General features: G+C 55.6%; 1 protein-coding gene across 2 annotated transcripts in view; it reads right to left on the bottom strand.

The window, feature by feature from the left end:
* Positions 1–18,287, bottom strand: part of Abl1 (ABL proto-oncogene 1, non-receptor tyrosine kinase) — a 104,247-nt gene that overhangs the window by 7,538 nt on the left and 78,422 nt on the right. For both annotated transcript variants that reach the window (XM_048345071.1, XM_048345080.1), the window contains exons 2-7: positions 16,136–16,309; positions 15,222–15,517; positions 7,585–7,857; positions 3,256–3,340; positions 2,193–2,370; positions 377–561 (exon numbers count right to left, since the gene is read on the bottom strand). In XM_048345071.1, the coding sequence (XP_048201028.1) occupies positions 377–561; positions 2,193–2,370; positions 3,256–3,340; positions 7,585–7,857; positions 15,222–15,517; positions 16,136–16,309 (1,191 nt within the window). The remainder of the gene's footprint in view (positions 1–376; positions 562–2,192; positions 2,371–3,255; positions 3,341–7,584; positions 7,858–15,221; positions 15,518–16,135; positions 16,310–18,287) is intronic.

Here is an 18,287-nt window from a genome sequence, read left to right as displayed (position 1 = left end):
AGGGACAGCACCAAGGCTCTGAGTTCAAACCCCAGAATCTCTCTCTCTCCCTTGTGCACACACACACACACACACACACACACACACACACACACCTGAACAAGCCTGTGCTCTCTGCCTTTCTGTAGGATCAGCTAGCTGCCCTGGTAAATCTAAGCAGCACATTTGGAAGGAAGACATATTAAATTAAGGAAGTTTCTATAAATCATTTAGGGGGGGGAAAAGCCTATATTGTCAGTGGATATTTCATTTTGGAGAGAAAATGTAAGGTGGGGCCTGAAAATGAGGAAGAGGATGAAGGAGAAACGGAAGGGCAGAAGAGAGCAGTGAAAGGCCAGGGGGGAGGCAGGAGGGCCGGCGCCACGGCGGCCCTTACCCCACACATCGGACTTGATGGAGAACTTGTTGTAGGCCAGGCTTTCGGGCGCGGTCCACTTGATGGGGAACTTGGCTCCAGCATGGGCGGTGTAGGTGTCCCCCGTCATTAACCTGCTCAGGCCGAAGTCAGCCACCTTCACCAAGTGGTTTTCCCCTACCAGGCAGTTCCGGGCAGCCAGATCTCTGAGGAAGGAAACCAATCTTCCATGAGGACGCTCGGGGAGCACCACTGCCGAGCACGCCTGGCAAACCTCCCAGCTTCGCAGACTCTCCAGCGTGGAGTGCGGGGAAGACACGGACACTGGGAAACCCAAGTCTGCTCCCAGAGGAGAGCAGTGCCCCCCGCCCCCCCCCCGGCACACACCCTGAGCTGCCACCATGGTGACAGGCAGCAGAGGTGGCCCAGGGGCTGCCCGGCCCCGTGACCTGAATCAAGGTAATGACTCTGACACTCAGTCACCTCATCCATAAAATGAAGGTGGCAGTAAGAGGCTCATCTCCGGGCTGCCGGGCGCCGGTGGACTGGCACGCCAACCTGGCATTTAGGAGCCCAGTGCCACGCTGGGCCAGGCAGTGGGGACAGAAACCTGGCCTAGCCCTCAACCGCAAGAAACTCACATCTGCGTCTCCCCCATCCTGCTAGACTTCAGAGCACAGAGTTCTTCCAGACTGTGCTCTTTCTTCCTGATGCTTACCAGCCTAGAGCTCCCCGCTCACTGCCCCCCTCCCGATAATCCATCCGCCTCCTCTCCTCGCCAGCTTCTCCCCAGGAGGGAGGCAGGCAGGTGTCTAATCTTTGGTTCATGGATGTTAACCATGAAATCACAAGGCAAGCTGAAATGCGAGGAGAGGGGGTGGCAGCTTAAGTTATGGCAGCGTGAGGAAGCCTGGTCACTGGCAATGACTGAGAAATTCAACGCAGAGGACTTGTGCCTAATAGGATTTTGGGTAAAGCACCCTCCGCTTGCCTGATGGGGAGGGAGTGGAGCTAGCCGTGCAAGGCAAAGCAGAAGTCAGGAAATCGCAATTTGCAGCATCAGAGGGCTGGCGCGTCACCGTGCTGAGTGACGGGACAGCCGGCGTGGGAGCATTTCACACATGCTCCTCTCACTCCTGCTCCGGCATCTCATGTAGAGGTTGCACACTTGAGTTAATTGGGTAGGAAAGGTCAGAGCAGTGGCGTGGAGAACATCTTGCATAAAAGAGTCCAGCAAAGCCCATCAGGCTCTGCCCGCACAGGCGACGACGCTAGGAAGCCGCTTCCACTGGCAAAGCACGCCAAGAGCGAGATAATTGTGGCACGCCTGAAGGTCAAAACGCTCTCGCCTTGACAAAACCGCAAAGATGCTTCATTTAGGCCAGCGCACGCACGGCTCTGACGACCGAGCAATCATCCTGGAGCCCGCTGACAGCACGTTAAATGGACAATGAAACAATAATATCGAGAAGGGAGGGAAACACGAGCATCTAGAACAAAATCCATTCCCTGGCTTTCAGGAGGAATTTGCGTAAAAGCCGTGGAAGTGCTCCACGCAGGGGCCCTTCCCGAGGAGCGCCCGGCTTGCCAGCAGCTGGTGTTATGGCAAGTGTGCCTTTTCCCAACTCCACTCAGTAGTCCACGGAGTCCGAGACGGGTACAAGTGTTCCTTACCCGGGGCTGGGCTCCCGTGTCCAGGCCCTGGCCTGGCTGCTGCTTGAAGGTCCTGTGAGGCCCCCAGCGCGTGTGCACGGTCCACAGGCCGGTGGGCTGGCGGCACCGACAGCCGGAGGGGAGCCGGGCCTCGCTGGGAGGCCCGGGGGAGAGGCAGTCTCACCTGTGGATGAAGTTCTTCTTCTCCAGGTACTCCATGGCGGACGAGATCTGCGTGGCCATGTAGAGCAGAACCACGGCGCTCACCTCCTGCCGGTTACACTCTCGCAGGTAGTCCAACAGGTTCCCATAGGTCATGAACTCGGTGATGATGTAGAAGGGGGGCTCCCGGGTGCAGACCCCTGCCGACGGCACACGCAAGTAAGGGAAGGGCTGGTGCCAAAGGAAGGGGTCTCCAAACGGAGGTGGCTCCGCCCCGGGGCCTGTGCCCGCTCCCTACACGCACTCCCGATGGCGGGGTGCAGCCGGGCTCCTCCCTTCCTCGAGCCCAGGGACCTCATCTTATGCAGAGCGACTGCCACTGAGTTGCAGGCCACGCGGCACAGGTCCTAAGCCCCGCCAGGCCTCGCCTCCCGTCAGTGGCCAGTGTGGTGAGAACGCTCCTGACCAACTCTAAGCCTCAGAAGCCATTCTGAGATTTGTGTCTGACAGCTTGGGGTAGAACCCGCCCCCCCACCCCGTACCCCGCCTCCCACGTGGCCTCCTAGGAGCCAAGGTTACAGAGCACAGCTGTGGCACGGGAGCGCGAGTGGGTCTTGTGCCCATACAAGGATCTGGGTAAGCCATGTCCTCCACGGGGGCATGCTTTCCCTCATACGTGGAAGCTACGCACAGCTTATAAACTTGTAGGGAAAGACACTGGGTGGTATGTAAGCGTTTACAAATGCATTCGCGGAAACATGGTTGATTCAAGGGGAAACTCAAAGAGTGTAATTCCTTAGAAGGGCAAACTCAAAAGTTTAGCAAAAGTGGGCCAGAGGGAAAGGGGTAGATGACCAAAAAGGAGAAGGGGGAAATGCAGACAAGAGTTGGACAGATACCCTAGGAATTTAACAAGCGTGAGGGGAAACGTGGGGGGGGGGGGGCAGGGGACAGATGATGCTCCGAGGTGACACCGATCAACATGCACTGTATTCATCAACTGCTTTGTCGAATGGCAATTCCTTTGGACAACTACTTAAATAATATTCCGAAAAGGGGTGCCCTGGGAGCCCCCCACTCCTCACCCAGCAGCTGCACCAGGTTGGGGTGCTTGATCTCCTTCATCACCGCAGCCTCCTTCAGGAACTCCTCCACCTCCATGGTGTCCTCCTGCAGGGCGACGGGAGACGCTGAGGCTGTGTCCGCCAGCGAGCGCGGCCGCAGAGCCGGACAGGCTCCTATCATGGCGGCACAAGCCCTAATGCCAGCGGAAACCACGTGAGGACCCACTCTCAGGTGCCCCTCACTTAGAGGGGTCCCTACATTACCCCACTGTCTCGTCAGTCACCCTGGTGCTAAGGTGGCCCTCGGGATGGCGGATTTGCAGCAGCATTCCGAGGCCCCGCGCGGCAGGTCCTCAGCACCGCAGGGCCCGGGCTTGGCCAGCGCCCGCGCGTTCCGTGTGCACAGGCCTCACTCGCTTCTGGTCCGGAGCCTCCAGGGCCGTGGCCCCTTTGTCTCTTTATAACTTAGGCCACTGTCCGCTGATGTCCACCGAGCTGGCCGTCACAACAGGGCAGACAGCGAGCAGGCGTTGCTCAGTGAGAGCCCAGCTCCGGAGGCAAGGAAGGCCACAGGCCGCCTGCCAGAGTCGGCAAGGAGTCTGAGCGAGGGGAAGGTTCCAAGGAAAGCTCAGCAAATCTTAGGCCCCAGTGGAAGCTTCTCCATTCCTGTCTCTTCAGAACACAAAGGAGCTGTCCTACTGGGCAGGCCAGCGGCCAACCTAGGTGGTGTGGTGGGGACGGGCCAACCTCTCCTTAGCACTCTCTTTTTTTTTTTTGCCAGTCCTGGGGTTTGGACTCAGGGCCTGAGCACTGTCCCTGGCTTCTTTTTGCTCAAGGCTAGCACTCTGCCACTTGAGCCACAGCGCCGCTTCTGGCCATTTTCTGTATATATGGTGCTGGGGAATCGAACCCAGGGCCTCATGTATATGAGGCAGGCACTCTTGCCACTAGGCCATATCCCCAGCCCTCTCCTTAGCACTCTCTTGCTCTGGTTGGCCATGTTTACCAGCCAGGCATGACTACCGAGGAGCTTCTGTCCATTAGTGCGTAGGGTTCGAGGTGCAACGAGGAGGCGATTGACTGTGTTTAAAACGGCAGGCCAGTGGTTCTTAATTAATGTCCCCTCAGCACTGCTGGCGGTCAGGATAGGGCAGGGTGGGTGGTGTCTCAGCCCTGCTGTCCTCTTTCCAGTGCCCTCTGACCCCCAGTGTGCTCAGTGGCTTGTGGGCTCTGGTGTGCGTGGTGGAACCCCAGTGGCAAAGGCTGGAGCAGTGGCTGCCAGGAGCCTGGGAGCCGAGGCCCGGAGCAAGGACGGCCTTCGCAATCCTCCCTGGCTGGGACGCTCCCAGGTGACTCCCGAGAAGCTTCCAGACCAGGGAGAAAGGGCGAGGTGACAAACCACACAGGCAGGCAGCTCACACACACATTTGCTGGGAGGACTGCGGGCCCTTTAACACAAGACCCAGGTCACAAAGCTCCTGAGAGGGCGGCTGTCAGGGGAACTGCCTGGTTCCAAAGCCCTTCTTGTCTGCCTCTTTCACACACATGCACACACAGGCTGCAGTAATTCACACACGCACGTGCGCACACCTACACAGGCTGCAGTCATTCTTTGAGTTTCTTCTTTCAGGAAAAAAAGTGTGAATTTGTCTCCCTCTGCTGGAAGCTGACAGTTCCCGTTGCCCTCTGAGCTACTACCGGCAGGCCGGGTGTGCAGCTGCGCCGGCCGCGGAACCTCCCTGCCCCGCCGTGCTCCCTGCCGTTAGGTTCATTTTCCACCATCCTTTTGAAGAGAAGTTACCCAGGGGCTGGGAGTGTGGCTCAGGGGTAGAGCGCTCGCCTGGCATGCATGAAGCCCTGGGTTCGATTCCTCAGCACCACATACACAGAAAAGGCTGGAAGTGGCGCTGTGGCTCGAGTGGTAGAGTGCTAGCCTTGAGCAAAAAGCAACTCAGCGACAGTGCCAGGCCCTGAGTTCAGGCCCCAGGACTGGCAGAGAGAGCGTTCACCCATTACCCATAAAGTAGAAGCTGAGATGCTGGCCGGAGAGCCCACCGGAAGCCGCCTGCCCGTGTGAGCTCCAGCCCAGCAGAGGCCCCGCACGGCTTAAGGCTGCTCAGCAGCAATGACCGGGGCAACAGCAGGCCTCTCTTGCAAAGAGCTGTGCATGGCCCTCTTTGTAAAGTCACACGCATGTGACTGCCAGATATCAGCAGTGTCACCGAACTCCTTTTCAGTTGTCCCTGGAGTTCCCCAATAAAACCAGTTTCTGAGGGGAAAAATGAAACCCAGAGAGACCAAGCCACAAGGCTACACAGGCGGCCTCCTAGGTCCACATGCAGGGTGCAAGCCAGCAGCAGCTCCCCAAAGGCCTTCTGCCATCCACGTATGAGTTAAACCGCACATGCAAGCTGGGAGCCGGGGGCTCATGCCTGTTAGCCTAGCCCCTTAGGAGGCTGAGGTCTGAGGATCAGGGTTGGAAGCCGGCCCAGGCAGAAACGTCTGTGAAACTCTTATGCCTGATGAATCACCAAAAATCTGGAAATGGAGCTGTAGCTCACATGGGAGAAAGCCAGCCATGAGTGAAATACCTTGGGGACAGGGTCCAAGCCTTGAGCTCAAGTCCCAGTACCAGCACAAAACCAAAATGAACCCAGCGTCGTTCCCCGCCCCCCGTCCACGTGGTTCAGGAAGGTGTAACCACCAGGGCAGGGCACCACCTATAACCAAGTTCCGCTATTTCCCACAGAACTGAAATCTGACATCTCATCAGTCTTACTATTGTCACACCTAGATCAACAGCTGTCTCTGGGGGACTATGCAGTACAGGGGTGTGAGGTAGGCTTGCTAAGCTGGTGTTCGACCACCCGAGTCACACCCCCAGCCCCTTTTGTTACTTTCACATAGGGTCTGCTTCTACCTAGGGCCAGCTTGAGACCTTGCACCTCCTACCAACCCAGTCTGTGTAGCTGGGACCACAAGCATGCCCCATCATGCCTGCCTCCCCTTCCTCTCAAGGGCCAGTGTGGAGTGCACGGGCCCCCTGCTGCCTCCTTCCTGGGCATGGGTTCCATGGAGCCTGTCACCAGGAGAAGGAAAGTCCGGCTGTGGACATGGGTGCTGGGGTGGTGTGGGGGATCCCGGTGCTCTCCACCCAGCAGTCTCTGCGACTCAGATGAAAGCACGGTCATCGGAGCACCCAGCCCCAGCCCCGGGACAGTCCCTACCACTGAGCTGGCGTTCCAGGCCGTCATCGGAGCAAGCAGCACAGCCCGGGACAGCCCCAATGACTTAGCTGGCCTTCCTTCCAGGCGGCCCTGACTTCCCGCCCCTCTAGGCTCCTGGCCCGCGCACTCGAGCTGGCTTGCACAGCTTGGACATGCCTCTGCTGCTGTCCTGACCATATCCGCAGCCATCCTGTCTCCTCCTCACCCCCCCCCCCCGCCCCAGTGCCTGCACTGAAAAATGGTCTGATTGATTTTTAAATCTCAGGGCTAAGTAGGCCCTGGCCACCACACCATAAATCTTTACTAATTCTGGAAAAAAGTCCTCTTTGTAAAACATTTAGGAAGTGCTCAAGGTGACCTCAACCTTGCCACCCGACCCAAAGTATCGACTGTGCCAGAGGGCCAAAAGGTGGCAGCGCACTGAACGTCACATCAGAACGCCGCCTTTGGTTTCTAGACACAAAGAACAGAACATTGTATCTGCCCTAAAACAGCTGACTCTGTGCGGTGCATACTTGTAGTCCCTTTTAACTGTGCCTTCAAGGGAAGGCGTCAGGCAAGTGGCAAATGTCAGCCGTGTCAGCCACACCACAACAAACCTGAGACACAGGCATAAACGTGGGTCTGTCTCCTGGGTGGGGGGGGGGGGGGTAGGGGCGCAGTTACTTCCTTTTTCCCAATAGGTAAAAGGCCCCTCTCCCGACTCCCATGGACACTCACTCACAGGGCAGCAGGCGACACGGGTGGTCACCACTAGGGGGCGCTCTCGCCACAGGGCCAGCTCGGCCCACGCCAGGAAGCAGAGGCCTGAGTGAGAACGGAAGCTTCCGTAGGCGTCCTAGCAGGTCTCTGAGAACCTCCCGAGGGTGTGCCTGTGACCCATGAAGTCCCTGAGGGGCTGCTGCAGTGAAGTCGCCTTCTTTCGGGCTCCTAGCTTCACCTCTCCTCCCCGACTGCCTGTGCCACATGCCCGGGACAAGGAACCTTCCGGTGTGACTCCTATCTCGTACCTGCCCGCTCCCACGCGCGGGGAGATGGACAGAGACGCCGGAGCCTGGGCACGGGTGAGGACAGGAGCACCCCCACCCGCCAGCCCGGGCTGGGCGGGGTGCCCGAGGCCCACCTTCAGGGTCTTCACAGCCACGGTGAGGCTGTACTTCTTCCACACACCCTCGTACACCTCCCCGTACTGGCCGCCGCCCAGCTTGTGCTTCATGGTGATGTCCGTGCGCTCCATCTCCCACTTGTCGTAGTTGGGGGACACGCCGTACACCGTGGGCTTGTTGCGCTTGGGGGCGGGGTAGTGCAGCGTGGTGATGAGCCCGTCCGCCACGGTGGAGTGGTGGTGAACCAGCTCTGCCAGGGTGCTGAAGCGGCTCTCCGAGGACACGTAGAGCTGTGGAGAGCAAGACCGCCGTCACCCACACGGCAGCCGCCCTACGGAACCCCCACGCCAACGACTCGCCCTCCCTCCCTCCACTAGACGGCTCAGCTGCTGCACCTCCAACCAGGTCTGGACTTTGAAAAGCCTCAGGGCCTCCGTACCCGCTGTTCCCTCTGCCTTCCCACACCCAAACGTCCCCTTGTCCAGGTCCCCCCCACAGTCCTGAGACAAGGTTAGACATCTGTGAAGCTGCTGGGCGCTCGGAGACTCACGCCTGTCAGCCTAGCTCCTCGGGAGGCCGAGATCTCAGCATCACAGATCGAAGCCAGCCCTGACAGAAAACTCCTTAGCTCCTGAGACTCTCCAATCAACCCGCCAAAAGCTCAAGTAGAGGTGTGGCTCAAGTGGTAGAGCATCAGAGAGAGCCAAGTAAGACACACACAGCCTCTGAAGTCTTCTCTATCCACCCAGTTGAAAACCACCACCACTGGTCTAGCAGGCAATTTCCTGATTATTTGCTTAACTACTGTCCATCTCCAGCTATGAGAGTACAGGGTCCTGAGCTGTCTTTTCTTTTCTTATCCTTCCTGTACCCTCCATGCTAAAAGTTAAGACTAAGCAGATGTTGAGGTTGGGAGAGACACTCAGTGGTGAACTGCCTACCTAGCACATTCGATGCTTAGCACTGACAACAGCTGTGGATTAGGTTCAGTGAGTGGGGAAGTTTAGTAAGTACTGCTGACTTAAGACAAGTGGCTAAAGCTAGACAGAGCCCGTGAGAAGGGACGGCCGCAGGAAGTAGGTGGTGGGTGCTAGGACAGCCGTGGGGCGCCACGGGCCTGTGGCCACGCTTCTCCCAGAGCCTGCTTCCCGCAGAGTCCTCTCCAGATGGTCGGGGAGGTGGGGGGGCGTGGCAGGAAGTACCAATGAGGTGGAGGGGAGTGGCAGGAAGTACCCATGGGAAGGCGGGTGGCGCCCGCCACCTTCTCCCCTTTCATCCGCAGCGGGGTGAGGCGCCCACATGCTTCCTCACCGAAGACAGCCCTGCACTAACATCGCCACAGCACATCTGGGCTCCAGCCCCCAAACTCTCCTGGCTTGCCAATGGGGAGAAAGTCACCATCAAAGTCACAATGTTGCATTCAGAACCAGGCCAATGGCAAAGTCCTGGGAGGAGGATGCAGACTGGAGACACATGGGGGCGAGGGGAAGGAGAACAGGGGCCATGGAGGCCCGGGGGTGGGGGGGAAGGAGAACAGGGGCCATGGAGACCCAGGGGTGGGGGGGAAGGAGAACAGGGGCCATGGAGACCCGGGGGTGGGGGGGAAGGAGAACAGGGGCCATGGAGACCCGGGGGTGGGGGGGAAGGAGAACAGGGGCCATGGAGACCCGGGGGTGGGGGGGAAGAACAGGGGCCACGGAGAGCGGTGGGGATGAGGGGAAGGAGAACAAGGCCAAGCTGCCACATGGCTGCCACATGACAAGGCCTCAGGCACACTGCTAAGGTGTGTGGTCCTGGGTGGCCAGGCAGGATTCAGGGCAGGCCCGATGGGAGGTGCTCTCTCAGACCTGCCCCCAGCGCCCCACCCCCAGCTACTCACCCAGTTTTTGGTGAATTGCCTTTGTAGCAGCTGCATCCCCTGCTCTCCCGCCCCCCAAGTTCTAGCCTGGGCCTGCTCCCCGTGCTCTCCACGGTGGATGCCAGGCGCCTTTGCCACAGCCCCTACCAGGCTGCCCCAACTTCCAGCCTCCCCAATAGACAGATGAATAATCTCCTTTCTTTATGAAGCTGGTACCCCAAGTATTTCACTACGGTAACAGAAAGCGAATGCAATCACTTGCTGTACGTTCCTGAGGTGGTTGAAGCACAGGTGAAGGGAAGTAAGCCAAGCATGGCAGCACACATGTACAATCCCAGCAAGAGGAAGGCTGAAGTGGGAGGATTTAGGGTTTGAGGCCAGCGGGGGATATGTAGTGCAACTCTGCTCAAGAAGCAAAACCAAGCAAACAAATAAACAAGAAAAGAAAATAAAACATACAAGTTGATCCACCTACGACCCACAACAGGGTAAAGATTTTTTCTTTTTGCTTGGGAAGATAACAATTGTTAAAACTTAGGCAATGTAATGGCCAGCATTGGGCGAGTCTTTTGGTAACAATCTCAACCCTGACAAAAGTTTACGACAACTAGGGAGCCCCCTGAGCCCTGCCTGACACGGCGGCTGTGGCTAGTGTGCAGAAGCCTCCACAGGATCCTCCCACAACTACACTGTGTGAGTGTGTGTGTGTGCCCAGCGGGGGGGGGGGGTGCCCAGGCCTGCTGTGAGCTCAGTGTCCACACAAGCACACCCACGGCATTCTCCCCACAGAAGCTTGAGTGGCGGCCATGGGGGGACCGCCCCGCCCACTGCAGGCGTCCAGTCTCCTCCCCAGCTCGGCGCAAGCGTGCTGCCTCTCCACCCAGAACCCAGCCCCCTCTCCCACCTTGGAAGTCTCAGCAGAATGTGGCCGGCGGACTCCTGAGCACCATCCTGGGAGCAAGATGCACCCCCTAGCCAACCCAGGCGCGAGCGCTCTGAGCCCTGGGTCACCCAGAATCTGTTCTGGACCCCCTCCAGCCTCGTGAGCCAACTTCAACGGAGCCCGTGGCTGCGTTGGTCCTTCAACCTCGTTTCCCTCGGCCTTCCTTGAGCGGGCGGCTGCCCCGCCGCGGAGCGCAGTGCACTCGCGGCCTCTTCGGGACGGGTGCTGGCTTTGGAGCAGACCGCGCGGCATCCCCGCGAGAACGGCACGGCATTGTCAGGTCCTCAGCTCCACAAACACTGCGGTGCTCAGCCCGTCACGCACCGACCCCCAAGACAAGAGTTGTCAAAGGAACCCCCAGAACTGACCCTTCCCCAACAACGCCTTCAAAGGCACATGGGCTGATTCACGCCGCCTCTGCAGGTGGAGCCCCCCACCCCCACCCCGTGAGCCACACCCAGACATCCCAGACACGGGGAGGCCGAGTCCCAGTGACCCCACGGGCTCTGTGGCTGGCCCTTCCTGCCACCAGGCCAAACCCGAGCCCAGATCAGTGTCTCGCCAACCAGAACTCTGTGCTGCACATGGAAATGATGTGTGCCGCAGAGCACATGGTCTCCCACAGGACGGGAGGAGCCAAGCACTGAGGACGAGCTAGGCAGGGGTGTGGAAACAGCAGTGGGGAGCCGCACCCCTAGAGAAAGCACAGGAGGGACTGCAAGTCCTGCAAGGCGGCCCGGAAGCAGCGAGAGCTCTACCGAGCTTGGCCCTGGCAGGAGTCCAACTCAAAGCCCAGAGCCATCAGCCCTTGGGTTGGTTGACAGGCCACAGGAGAAAGGTAAGTGAGGGCCAGGAGGGAGGGACGGGGCGAGGGTGGAGGCGGGGGACAGCCTGTGGGACCCACACACGGTCTTCCACATTCAGTCATCTAAAGATGAGCTGATCTGAAAATAAGAACTGAGCTTCATCGATCGCGCCTGTCCTTCTTGTAGCCTTACAATGTTTCCAGCCTCTGCTCTGTGGGGACGCCGAGCCATGGCCACTGCGGTCCCCGTCCCCCCTGCCCACCATCATGACGCTGGAAACACGTTCCCACAGTGTGAAGACCACCTCCCCCCCAGCCCCCAGGGGACAGACGCCACTGCGGGGCACCTGGGAAAGTGGGAGAGCTGCCTACTGCGCCTCGGCTTGTGCGATCCACACTTCCCACGTGAAGGCCCCGCCCCCTCCCCGCAGTAGACTCGAGACCCAGCTCAACTAGGATGCTGTCAAATGGAGCTCGCCCGCCTGCACCTGTGTGGAGGCTGCTGCCTGAGCGACTCCGGGACAACGCTTCGTGCCCCCCCCCCCAGGGATCCCCGGGGGCAACCTGACGCAGACCACGAGAACAGATAGGGAGCCGGCCGTCCTCTGCTCGCCCAGAACCCTGTGCCCCATGCTCTCACTCACGGCCAAAGCACCACTCTTTCAGAGCGGGTCCTCACAATGTGACACCCCGGTCCTCACAATGTGACACCCCGCTCCACCTGTGGGGGAGCCCCATGCGGAGGAGATCCTCTAGCCCCACCTCCACCCCAGAGCCAGCACTGAGGCAGCGGCCAGAAAGCCAGGGGTTGGCAAGAGGGCCTGAAGCAAAGATGTGAGGAAGACAAGTGACGCTGAAAGAAAGGCATGCTATGGTCAGGGTGCGAGGAGACCAGGAGGCTACAGGGCAGGAAGGGGGAATTGGCTGCCACTTTCCAAGCAGGGAATAAAGCTGCAGCTTGGTCCCGGAACATGGGACAGAGGCCGGGGAAGGGAATAAGAGGACCAATGGGCCTAGGGACATAGGTGACTTGGGATGTATTTCTGTCTGAAGAAAAAAGAGATGTGGAGTCAATGGGCTAAGGGTACCCCCACATTGCTATGGTGAGATCGCAAGGCTGGGGGGGAACTGTTGGCGAAGGCGAAAGGAACAGGCAGGTGAGAGAACAAATCAATGTGATTTGGCAAGATCTACACATTTTCTTCTTGTTCTTCTTTTTTTTTTTTGCAGTACTGAGATTTGAACCCAGGCCTTGAGCTTGCTAGGGTGGGCACTTTTTATCACTTCAGCCACGCATGCTCCCAGCCCTTCTTGCTGACGTTTTTTCAATGGGGTCTCACATTTATGCCCAGGTCAGCCTGGCCTGTGATCCTCCCATCCACGCGTCCTGCACAGCTGGATGACACACGTGCACCAACATACTCAGCATTTTACAGTTAAGACAGGAATCTCAAGCACTTTTTGTCCAGCCTTGAACTACACTCCTCTTGAACTCCGCCTCCTGAACTGCTGCAATGGCAGGCAGGAGCTGCTACAGCTTCAAAAGTCTAAGTGCACAGAGCCTCAGATCCGCTCTAGTAATGCACCTTGCATACCTATTTGCATTTGTAGAAATGTGGGCTGGTAATATGGCTTAGCAGTAGAGTGCTTGTCTTGCATGCATGAAGCCCTGGGTTCAATTCCTCAGCACCACATAAACAGAAAAAGCTTTGAGCGGGAAGAAGCCAGGGACAGTAACCAGGCCCTGAGTCCAAGCCCCAGGACTGGCAAAAAAAAAAAAAAAAAAAAAAAAAGAAGTAGAAATGTGCATTCCCAAACCGCAGGGCAGGAGCTACCAGTGGGCCTACAACTCAACAGATTATGACCAGAACCTTGAAAAACTGAGAGAACAGATAGGATGCGCTGGGTACAGGAAGGTAAGGAACGACTTGAGGAAGTCTGGCACTTGTTTGTGTAACTAGTGAGTGGGTGGTGAAGGAAAATGTGCTTCCCGCAGTGGCTTCAGATTTTTTTTTTTAAGTTTGGAGCCCCCTTATAACAGCATTATTTGTAATAACAAAAAATTAGACGCAACCTGGGAGCTGAAGCAACAGATTGTTTAAATGAAAGATGCTCCATCCAGCAGGAGGAATGCTGGAAAGCGTAACTCGGATCAAACATCGCAGGAAACATAAATGGATATGTTCATTTGAGACCCCTTTGTAAAACAATTTGAAGATTAAAAAAATAAAATAATAAAAAAGGTGGCCCATCTATGCCACGGCCATGAACAGAAGGAGACAGGTCTAAGTATGCTATACACACACTCCCCCACCTCCTGTCTGGTGGGGAAGGAGGGGCGGGCCAGGGGAGCCCCGCCTCCGTGAAGACAGCAGACACCGCACACGTGCGGGAGACGCTGCTCACAGCTGCTCGGCTGGGCAGAACTGACTTAGGAAACAATAACTTTTTGCTGTGTTTCATTCTGTCCAGTGCTAGTTTGTATGTACTCCAGATTCATTCCTTTATTTTTATTTTTTGGTGCTGGTCCTGGGGCTTGAACTCAGGGCCTGGCATTGTCCCTTAGCTGTTTTGCTTAAGACTAATGCTCTACCACTTGAGCCGTGAGCTCCACTTTCAGCTTTTCTGGTGATTAACTGGAGATAAGAATCTCAGAACTTCTTTTCCTGGGCTGGCTTTGAACCTTGATCCTCAGACCTCAGCCTCCTGAATAGCTAGGATTACACGTGTGAGCCACCAGCACCTGGCAACATCTTATTTCTTAAGCTGCCTATGCTGCCCACCTGCTAACCCACGAGTCTACCTCACCGCCTGGCACAGCCTCGTGTGGAGGAGCGCGGGGGAACCCCAGGCTGTGTCAATCACTTTCTTTAAGATGCTGCACCTGCTTTGCTTCCCTCCCTCCCTTCCCTTTTTTTTTTTTTGCCAGTCGTGGGGCTTGAACTCAGGGCCTGGGCACTGTCCCTGGCTTCTTTTTACTCAAGGCTAGCGCTCTGCCACTTGAGCCACAGCGCCACTTCTGGCTTTTTCTATATATGAGGTGCTGGGGAATTGAACCCAGGGCTTCATGTATGCAAGACAAGCACTCTACCGCTAAGCCACATTCCCAGCCCCCAAGCTTCCCTTTCTTAATACAAAAAGGCAGATGACACCAGTGCCTCTGCAGGGGACGGAGGTGAGGGTAAAGCTGGACCACGAGGGGCTGTGGCACACATCTGTAGCAGAGACTCAGGACATATGGATTCCTCCCCTTCACTGACTCATACAGATTGTCTCTATAAAGACTGCAAAAACACACTTGCCAACTCCTTTACAAAACTGTAAGTGGGAAATCCTAAGTGTACCAGTGTCATATGGTATCATGTTAGTTGAAACCTGTGTGTACATGTTTACACACACACAGTGTAATTATATCTGTAGGAAGAAGGCTATAAGCTAAACTTAAATAATGGCCTGTTATTTGAACTTTTTTCTCATGGAGTATGAATTGCTATCAAAGAACAGTCTTCCAAGGGTGAACAAATGCACCGTGGCACTCACTAGACACTATGTTGAAAATGAATTATACAACTTGTGCGTGAGGACAGGTGGAAAAAACTGGGAGTGAGGGAAGAGGTGACAGTGTCCAAAACGAAATGTACTCGTTACCCGACTTACATAGCCGAAGCCTCTCTGTACATCACCTTTACAATGACAATAAGAAGTAAATAAATGAGTCTTAGTCTAAGAAGTATGTCTGAAACCAACAGACGGTCCTCCTCTTTTCAGGGACTGGGGACAGCACATGGCTGCTGCTCAGGGAAGGCCTGCCACGAGGGCAGTGGAAGGACCTGGCGGCCTGGCAGCAGGCCTGACGACCGAGCTCCCCTCCCCGCCCACCCCCCCCCCTGCCCCGGCTCCCACCCTGCCATCCGAGGCAGTGTTGATCCTGCAGTGGTACACCCTCCCTTCCCCTCTCCCCTCCCCCGGCTCCCACCCTGCCTCCGAGGCAGTGTTGATCCTGCAGTGGTACACCCTCCCTTCCCCTCTCCCCTCCCCCCACTCCCACCTTGCCATCCGAGGCAGTGTTGATCCTGTAGTGGTACACCCTCCCTTCGTATCTCAGCGAGATGGACCTCTGGCCGGGGCTGCTCTCGCTCTCCCGCACCAGGAAGCTGCCGTTGATCCCGCTGCTCAGCAGGTACTCGGCCGCGTTGCGGGACACGGGCCCGTGGTACCAGGAGTGCTTCTCCAGGCTGTTGACTGGGGTGATGTAGTTGCTTGGGACCCATCCTTGGCCATTTTTGGTTTGGGCTTCACACCACTCCCCATTGTGATTGTAGCCTAAGACTCGGAGCTTTTCACCTGAGCGGAAGAGAGCCCAATTAGACACATCAGCTTTGAAGCCAGCTTCCTTCCTTCTTGTTTGTCCTGTGTGATTACTAACCATCTCCAAATTCCCCCCACCGGAGTCCTGTGCACAAGTGCCCATAAATATACACATTGACAAGCGTCCGAGAACGCGCGCTCCCGGCTCCCACTCCCGCACAGGACTTCCTGTTTGTGCTGAGCGTCCGGATGAGGGCGCAGCCGTGGGTCTGTAAGTCTATGATGTCTATTTGCGCGCTCTGCTTCTATGGGACGGAAACTTGGGGGGGGGGGCGGAGACGGGACGTGGGTCTGTAAGTCTATTATGTCTACTCGAGAGCTCTGCTCCTATGGGAAGGAAACTTGGGGAGGGGGGTGGGGGGACAGGGGAACAGGACAGCTTTTTCTTAGGAAAACAACTCTGTCTCCAGCATTAGATCTGGGTTTCCTCTGCAGCATGGAAATGGAAAGCTGGCGTGTAAGGACTGCACACAGCGCTCCTCCTCGGGAAGATGCTGCTGCTTTCTGGCCTATTCTGCATTCCGAACTGTAAAGCTGCTCTCTCAGTCGTAATGTCGGGAAGTGTCTTTGGCAACTACCCCACACCCCCTTTACCTTTGGTTATGCTTAGAGTGTTATCTCCACTGGCCACAAAATCATACAGTGCAACGAAAAGGTTGGGGTCATTTTCGCTGGGCCCAGCAAGAAGGTTTTCCTTGGAGTTCCAGCGTGCAGCTTCGCTCAGGCCTTGGGGCTCGAAGTCAGAGGCCACTGGCCGCTGAAGGGCTTCTAGAAGACAAGGAACACACACAAAAATGAAAAGGGAAGAACTGAAGAGACTTGAGCTGCACTTTCAGGAGCAAAGGAAGATTGTTTGCAAGAGTATATAGTGCGAATTTATTTCAATTGACATCTGTGTATCAGCAAGGGGTTTTGTGCTGGGCACTGGTGGCTCACACCTGTAACCCCAGCTACTCAGGAGGCTGAGATCTGAGGATTGTGGTTCAAAGCTAGCCTGGGCACAAAAGTCTGTGAGACTCTTATTCCCAATTAACCACCAGAGAACTGAAAGGAATGCTGTGGCTCAAGTAGTAGAGCGCTAGCCTTGAGCTGAAGAGCTCAGGGACAGCGCCCAGAGTTCAAGCCCCATGGCTGACCCCCTCCCCCCAAAAAGGGGGGGTATTTTTTAAGACTCTACAACATCTTGTGGGACACACAGCGCATTTTCAGTCTAAGGCAGTAACTACCGTTCCCAGATAGCATATGCTTTTTCAGGTCATTGATTTAACATGGGTTTAATCAGAAATGGACAATGCCCATCTTCAAATGTCTTTCGCCATTGCTTAAAATACAGAGCACAAGCTGGTGTTCTGGTGGCTCACACCTGTAATCCTAGCAACTCAGGAGGCTGAGATCTAAGGACCATGGTTTGAAGTAAGGCTAGGCAGGAAAGTCTGAGAGAGTCTTATCTCCAATAAACTAGGGGGGTGGGGGAAGGAAGAAGGCCACAGCGGAGCTGTGATTCAGGTAGTAGAGCCACTGCTACTTGGCTAGCACAGACATTTTTTGGTTTAATTCTTTTCAACCTAATACCCAGAACTTTCAAGCTGTACAGTTTAGTGGGGTACCAAGTAATGCTTAAAGCATTTGCTTTTTTATTTATTATGTGTGGGAGCCTCATAAGATGCTGGCTGCTGGGCTTGACTGTTCGTGTGTGTGTGTATGTGTGTGTTTGCACATGTGCGTGTTTAGAGCGGATTTTGTCTTCTTTGGCAGTCCTACCTAGAACACACGTGTATTCCTAGATCCTTCCAAAGCAGGGAGCAGCTAGGCTCAGCAACCTAGCAGAATCCTCTTAAATTTCCTTGGCTCTGCAGCCAAGACCAGCAAACCAGCATTCATAGGCAGCAGGGAGGCCCCCACTGATCAACAAATATTTGATACCCTGCTTTAAATTCAGTACCAATTTTTCAAAGTTTCTTGTCTTTTACTGAGTCAACCTTGATTTTTACAAAAATAATTCTCAACTTCAACCCTGCTAAGCAATAAGTAGGCACCAAGCTACATTCCCAGATTTTTGAGTTTTTACTCTTATTAGTTTGAGGGGAGGTAGGTTGTGGGTATGTTTAAGTGATATTGAATTTATATCAATTGCTTAAATTCTCACCTTGTTTTTTTTCCCTTTTTGAATTCACAGACAGGGAAAATCATGCTAACTGTTTTCCCGCTCCCTATTCTTTTTCTTCTTTGCCAGTACTGGGATTTGAACTTAGGGCCTCTTGCTTGGCTTTCTTTGCTCATGGCTGGCAGGCACTCTCCCACTTGAGCCACAATTCTAGCCTTTCTTTTCCTGCTGATTTATTAGAGATCAGAGTCTCATGGTCCCGAGTGTGGGCTCAAGACTTGAGATGATATACCCACACTAATAGTTCTTGATTTTCCTAGCAGAGACCTGTCCTTGTTCAGAATCCTCAGAATCCTTAGTAATGGACTTTCAGAGGTTGACTCTGGACTTGAGTACCAACTTCCTGTAGTGGTAGAGGACCCTACAGAAGTGCTTCCGTGAAGCTCAATCCAGGTGTCCTCATCATTTTCTCACAGAATTCTCACAAAGCATGGTGGGGCCATTTAGGAGTTTTGTTCTCACTGTAACAAGCTCCCTAACGCGACACCTCCAAGCAGACCAGAAATGCTGGCCCAGAATGGCGGAGATGGATGAACCTTAAGGCAGAGGACAAGAAGGATGGCAAATTGGAGATCTTCTCCA

This window comes from Perognathus longimembris, chromosome 1 (assembly GCF_023159225.1).
Source record: "Perognathus longimembris pacificus isolate PPM17 chromosome 1, ASM2315922v1, whole genome shotgun sequence".
In the NCBI taxonomy this organism is placed as follows: domain Eukaryota; kingdom Metazoa; phylum Chordata; class Mammalia; order Rodentia; family Heteromyidae; genus Perognathus; species Perognathus longimembris.
This window is presented reverse-complemented; position numbering and strand designations above follow the sequence as displayed.